This window comes from Trichechus manatus, unplaced genomic scaffold (assembly GCF_000243295.1).
Source record: "Trichechus manatus latirostris isolate Lorelei unplaced genomic scaffold, TriManLat1.0 scaffold00122, whole genome shotgun sequence".
NCBI classification, from domain to species: domain Eukaryota; kingdom Metazoa; phylum Chordata; class Mammalia; order Sirenia; family Trichechidae; genus Trichechus; species Trichechus manatus.
In genome coordinates, this window is record NW_004444058.1 from 3,044,983 (window position 1) to 3,050,982 (window position 6,000).

General features: G+C 50.7%; 1 protein-coding gene across 1 annotated transcript in view; it reads right to left on the bottom strand.

The window, feature by feature from the left end:
• The window catches only part of LOC101361636 (ATPase family AAA domain-containing protein 3), a 29,949-nt gene that overhangs the window by 18,778 nt on the left and 5,171 nt on the right, over positions 1 to 6,000 (bottom strand). Inside the window, exons 3-7 of the mRNA XM_012557841.2 lie at positions 5,407 to 5,508; positions 5,066 to 5,125; positions 4,021 to 4,090; positions 3,005 to 3,170; positions 2,759 to 2,828 (exon numbers count right to left, since the gene is read on the bottom strand). Of these exons, the coding sequence (XP_012413295.1) occupies positions 2,759 to 2,828; positions 3,005 to 3,170; positions 4,021 to 4,090; positions 5,066 to 5,125; positions 5,407 to 5,508 (468 nt within the window). The remainder of the gene's footprint in view (positions 1 to 2,758; positions 2,829 to 3,004; positions 3,171 to 4,020; positions 4,091 to 5,065; positions 5,126 to 5,406; positions 5,509 to 6,000) is intronic.

Below are 6,000 nucleotides of genomic sequence, written 5' to 3' on the forward strand. Positions count from 1 at the left end.
AAAATAGAGAAAATCAACAAAACTAAAATTGGTTCTTTGGAAAGATCAACGAAGTTGACAAATCTTTAGCTAGAGTGACTTAAAAAGAGAGAAAAGATTTAAATTACTAAAAACAGAAATGCAAGTGGGGACCATTATTACTGACTTTACAGAAATAAAAATGATTATGAGAGAATACTATGAACTTTATACTAACGGGACAACTTACATGAAATGGACAATTCCTAGAAACACACAAACTATCCAAACTGACTCATAAAGAAATAGAAAGCCTGAATGTGTCTATTACAAGTAAGGAGATTGAATCAGTTACCAAAATCCTCAAAAAATAGCCCGGGACCAAATGGCTTCATTGGGGGATTCCATCGAACACTTAAAGAGGAATTAACACCAACCATTCTCAAACTCTTCCAAAAAAATATTAAAGGAAGGAAGACTTCCTAACTCATTCTACGAGGACAGCATTACCTTGATACCAAAGTCAGACAAAGACATGACAAAAAAACTATAGGCTAATATCCTTTATGAATAGAGATACAATAACCCTCAATAAAATACTAGCAAGCCAATTCAACAGCATATTAAAAGTATCTAAGATGCTGTACTGGCAAATATTTTGGTGTGTATTATTTTCACCACAAAAAAAAAAAAAAAAAGGGAGGAGTATTATCCACCATGATCAAGTGGGATTTACCCCAGGAATGCAAAAGTGGTTCAACACATGAAAATCACTCAATGTAATAAAACCACATTAATAGAATGAAGGAAAAAAAAAACTCGTATGATCATCTCAATCGAGGCAGAAAAGACCTTTGACAAAATCCAACGTCCTTTCATGACAAAAACAATCAATAAAGTAGGAATAAAAGGAAACTTCCTCAACATGATTAAAAGCCATATATGAAAAACCCACAGCTAACATCATACTCAATGACTACAAGCTTTTTCCCTAAGATGAGGACTAACACAAGGATACTCATTTCACCATTTCTATTCAATAAAGTACTGGAAGTTCTATTCAGAGCAATTAGACAAGAAATATAGGATGTCCAAACTGAAAAAGAAAAAGTAAAATTATCTCTGTTCTCAAGATAACATGATCTTATATATAAAACACCCTAAAGAATCCCCAAAAAAACTGTTAAAGCTAAGAACAAATTCAACAAAGTTGCAGGATACAAAGTTAACACACAAAGATCAGTTGTATTTGTATACACCAGCAGTGAGCAAACCAAAAGGCAAAGAAAACAATTCCATTCACAATTGCATCAAAAAGAATAAAATACTCAGGAATAAATTTAGCCAAGAAGGTGAAAGACTTGTGCACTGAAAACTACAACATATTACTGAAAAAAACTAAAAACGATCTAAGACTTCCTATGTTCATAGATTGGAAGATTTAATATTGTTAAGATGGCAGCACTTCTTAAAATGAAACACCCACTCTTCACTTATTGACATGGTTAGGTTCCAAAGACCAGGTCCTTATGCAAAAATTGGTGTTATCCGAAAATGGAGGATGACCACATCATGACATAACTTCCAAATTACATCATTACGTAACTACTAAACCACTGAGACTCATGGCCCAGTCAAGTCGACGCACAACCCTAACCATTACAGCCAGTAGTACTCTAACCCTGTATATCATTAATGTGCAGAAGTCATTTTTTTTACTACTGTCGATGTAAAATGTCAGATGAGATAGTCGGTAAGTAAGGAGTGGTTGTATACTCTCACTGTCCATGGAATGAGGCTGTAACCACCACCCAGAGCAGACATGGTAGAGGCATGAGGGGCTCTGTGCTTCATCACCAGAAGCATGGGCCCTCAGGACACTCTTTCTGCCCTGCCATGCCCAGCTGTCTCCTGTCTTAATATAACAGCACCTGGTACAGAGCAGACTTCTGCTCCTATGAGGACATATCTGCCAAACTAGTGAGCTTCTAAGCCAACACCTTAAATGCCAACAGGTGAATGCTCAGCCCAGTACAGGCCTCCTGCTGTACCCTAAGCAGCGCTGGGGACCATGAGCTTGTTACCTGGGAGCACAAACCCAGGGCAGGCGAGGCCTGGGCCCAAGGTGAGCAGCACCTTCAGCACACAGCCCAGATGGCTTGGCAGGCATTTAGACCGGTGTCTTTAGCTTTCCTGCCTTGGTGTGTGGCCTCCGCTGGGGGTAGGGTACCCTCACAGAAACCCCGTTAGAAGGAGCCACAAGGTTAAGAGTCCGCAGGCCCTGTGGACCAGGGCAGCCACAAGAAGCGCTCAGGGCAAGCTCTCCTGACTTCCTGGAAGATCAGCGGTGTCCACAGTGTCGAAGTTGCTGATAAGAAAATCCCCGGTTACCCGGTTACACATCCCCAAAGGGCAGAAACTTCTAAGGAAAAGAGAACGGAAACTCTAGCACCCCTGCCCAGAGTCTTCCTTCCAGCCTGGGGGTCCAGAAACCTATTATTAGACCAGAATACCTAGCCTGCCCTGCTAGGTTCAACTGTGAATCATTAAAAAATGCCCCAAACTCCAGAGGGCTCTGTCAGTCAGCTGGTTTTCCTTCCAGTGTGTGTAGGAAAAGAGAATGGAAGCAGGGCAGCAGGAAGGGATGGCAGGAAGGATGTCACAGCATACTGCTTACAGGCCACTTAGAGCCACAGTTGTAGCCCTTCTCACCTGCAGATGCCAAGCCCAGAGCCCAGGCAGACAGCCAAGGCCCCCAAGCCACTGGGTGCCTGCCCCAGGACACCCAACCTGTGCTCACCGTGGCTGTCACTTTGTCCCAGTCAGTCACAAAGGCACGAAATCCCTCGCCAAACAGTGTGCCCGCTGTCCTGTGGAGGGAAGGCGGAGACATTACCAGGAGAAAGGTGGGGGGAAGTGCAGGACCCCAACACACGGGGCACATCCTGGACTCGGAAAGGATGGGCCCGCAGGTCTGTAGGGAGTACCTGCCCACTGAGGGCCACCTGTGGGAAGTGATGCCTCTCGACCTGCAAGGGCTCCTCACCTGATGGACTCCAGGATGGTCTGGCGGTGCTCCGCGGCCTTCAGGCGGATTTGCTCACGGATGATGTCTGCGTTCTCCCGATCAGCCTTGGCCCGGGCACGCGCCTCAGCCTCCACCCGTAGCATCTCATTCTTGTGCCGCAGCTCCATCTCCCGCTCCACCGTGGCTGCAGAATGGGTGGCTCAGCCACATCCACGCTAAACCAGACCCTAACTCCACTGCGACTGCCACCCACCGCAAAACCAGACACCAAGGACAGCCAGGGAGAGGGAGGAGCCTGCACACAGACCACACCCAGGGGCCAGAAACCTGGGGCTCTGAACTCAGACCCCTGCAGCCTTGGAGGAGCCAGGTACCCCCAGCCCAGGCGACGCTATAAAAGACACAAGATGAAGCAAAGAAAACTACAAAAAAAAACCCAATTACGCTACATGCAGCTACTGAAACACTAAAATAACATGAGGCATAGTAACGTCTGTGCCTCTGCGTCTAGGGCAAACCCACTACCACATCGCTGCAGAGCGCCCCACTACCATATCACTGCAGGGCACCGAGTGGATGGTTATTCGAGACTTGTGCAGCACACGTGAGAACGTGGCCTAGAATGGGTGAGAACATGGTATGAACACGAGGCTGCTGCAGGGATGGCCCCGCACACTGCCAACACTGTGGCTGACACTGCTGGCGCCATGGTAAGTGCGTAACTGGGGTAAATGTGCACTTCCAACACAGGGCAGGAGCCTCCGTTCCAGTGAGCAAAGGCAATGAGCTCCTGCACAGACCACTGTCCGTGCAGAGCACTCGTCAACGTCGGATCTCAGGGCATGCTGGGGAAGCATTTCCAGGAATCACAGGTGCCCAGAGAAACACCTGCACACCCAAAGCCCCTGTTCGCAGGTCCGTGGACCTCTCCTCACCGCCGCTCTCCTTTACCAGGTCCGGGGATGCACGCCTACTGCCATGGGTGCCACGCTACAGCTCACCTCCCAGCCCCCAAGAGAGAGGGGACACGCTACCTCGTCGGATCGCCTCCTGCTTCTGCACAGACTCCTCCTGCTTCCGCAAGTTCTCCTCATTGAGAAGTTGCTGAGAAGAAGCCACAAGGCAAGGGAAAACCTGTCAGACTCAGAAAAACTGGAATGCTTAAAGCCACATCAAGAGGTCACAGCTGCTCTGGGCCCACGTACCCCTGATACCAAGTACCCTGTGCATCCTGTGTGCCCTGTGTACCCTGGGTGACCCACGTACCCTGCTCTCCTCTCCACATTCCCAGCGTGGTCACCAGATAGCAGCTGTTTTTACCAAATGCTGCTTTTTGCCTGTTAAAGTAAAAGCTACAACGCCCAGGACAGGCAGACACATTTGGAAAACCACCCTGTCAACCAGACTCAAAGGCGGGCTCAAGAGCCTATGGAGTGAAGGCAACAGTGAGGTTCTGTGCTGTTCCTAGACCCAGCTGCTGGCCAGTCACAACCGGCCCTGGAACCTCCTCACATGGTGTCACCACCAGAATTCCCAGTGAGTGGCAACCAGCACAAACTCCAGGGAGCCGCCTAGGCCATGGAGACCAACCTCACAGGAGGACAGGAGCCTGGTGCAGAGTGTGTCCCCACCCTTGTGTCTGTGCATGTGTATGCCCATGAATAAGTGCTCATGTGTGAGTGTATGTGTGTGCGGCTCCCCACATGTGCATGTATGTGTGTGCGTCGTATCTCTGCACGTACGTGCATGTCCCTGCTTGACTGCATGTGTGCCTACGTGTCCGTGTGTGCGTGCATGTGTGCTCAACCCTGCACGTACCCGAGTATGAGCCCAAGTAAAACACCTTCAGATCCCAGCACTTGCTGTTAGGAGCATGACCCAAGCATTCCCACACTCAGTACACCAGGAAGACCCACGCTCTTAGGGAGGATGGGAGCCACTGACAGGTTCATGGACAGAGGTGGGTGCGGGATGGGGGACAAAGGAAGGGGCTGGGGATGATGGAGGTGGGTGGGGGGATGATGACAAAAGGGGGTAGGGATGACAGGGCCCCAAGTCTGTGGGAGGTGTGCTGTTCACCTGCTGCCTCAGCTGGTCCTCGTAGCGCTGCCGGGCCAACTTGTCCTGGTACTGGGCCCTCTGGGCAGAGAGAACGGTGTGAGCACAGCTGGCCTCCATTCCACTGGGGGCTGAGGCTTCAGGCTGCCTGCCTCTCCCCTATGGTGTCAGCTCCCGTACAAGCAACAGAGACCTCAACGAGGAGGTGCAAGGAGGACCCCATCCCACTTGGAATGCTCTGAGGGTCCCGGGCTTTAGACAGCCACTGTCTGCAGGCCACTAAGGCGAGTGGCAGATACCCCTGTAGACCCGACCCCTCTGTGAGCGGAGACCAGACCGCCACCATCCCTGTGTGCCCTTACGGCCTGGTGCTGCCGCGTCTCCTCGCTCAGTGTCTTCCTCCTCTCCTCAGCTTGCACACGGATCTGCTCGTTCTTCAGCTGCTCCACAGCGGCTTCATACTCCTGTGGACATGACACCACTGCATGCCCAGGAGTCACACAAGCACCTGCCACACTGGGAGTTCCCAGCCCAGGAACCACCCTGACGGTCCCTCCCAGCCCAGCCATGTCCAAACCCACCTGTGCGGCAGCATGACCGGACTGAGAGAGCTAATGGATAACATGGCCCCGGCAGCACCCCCATGCTCTGCCAGCTCTTAGCTATGCCACCCATGGTCTCAGGCCAAGGAGGGACCCAGACAGATGGGCTGCAACTGGCCCCAAAGGAGAGCGCCCAGTCCAAGGACAGGCTGCCTCCTCAGCCTGCCTTCCTTCTCTGGCGGCGTTTCCTCGGCACTGAGCCCTCACCCTGCGACTACAGTGCAAACAGCCAGCACTCACACTACGGCTACGCTGCACACTACGAACACAGTACACACAGCCAGCACTCACACTACGACTACGCTGCACACTACCAACACAGTACACACAGCCAGCACTCTCTGCGACTACGCT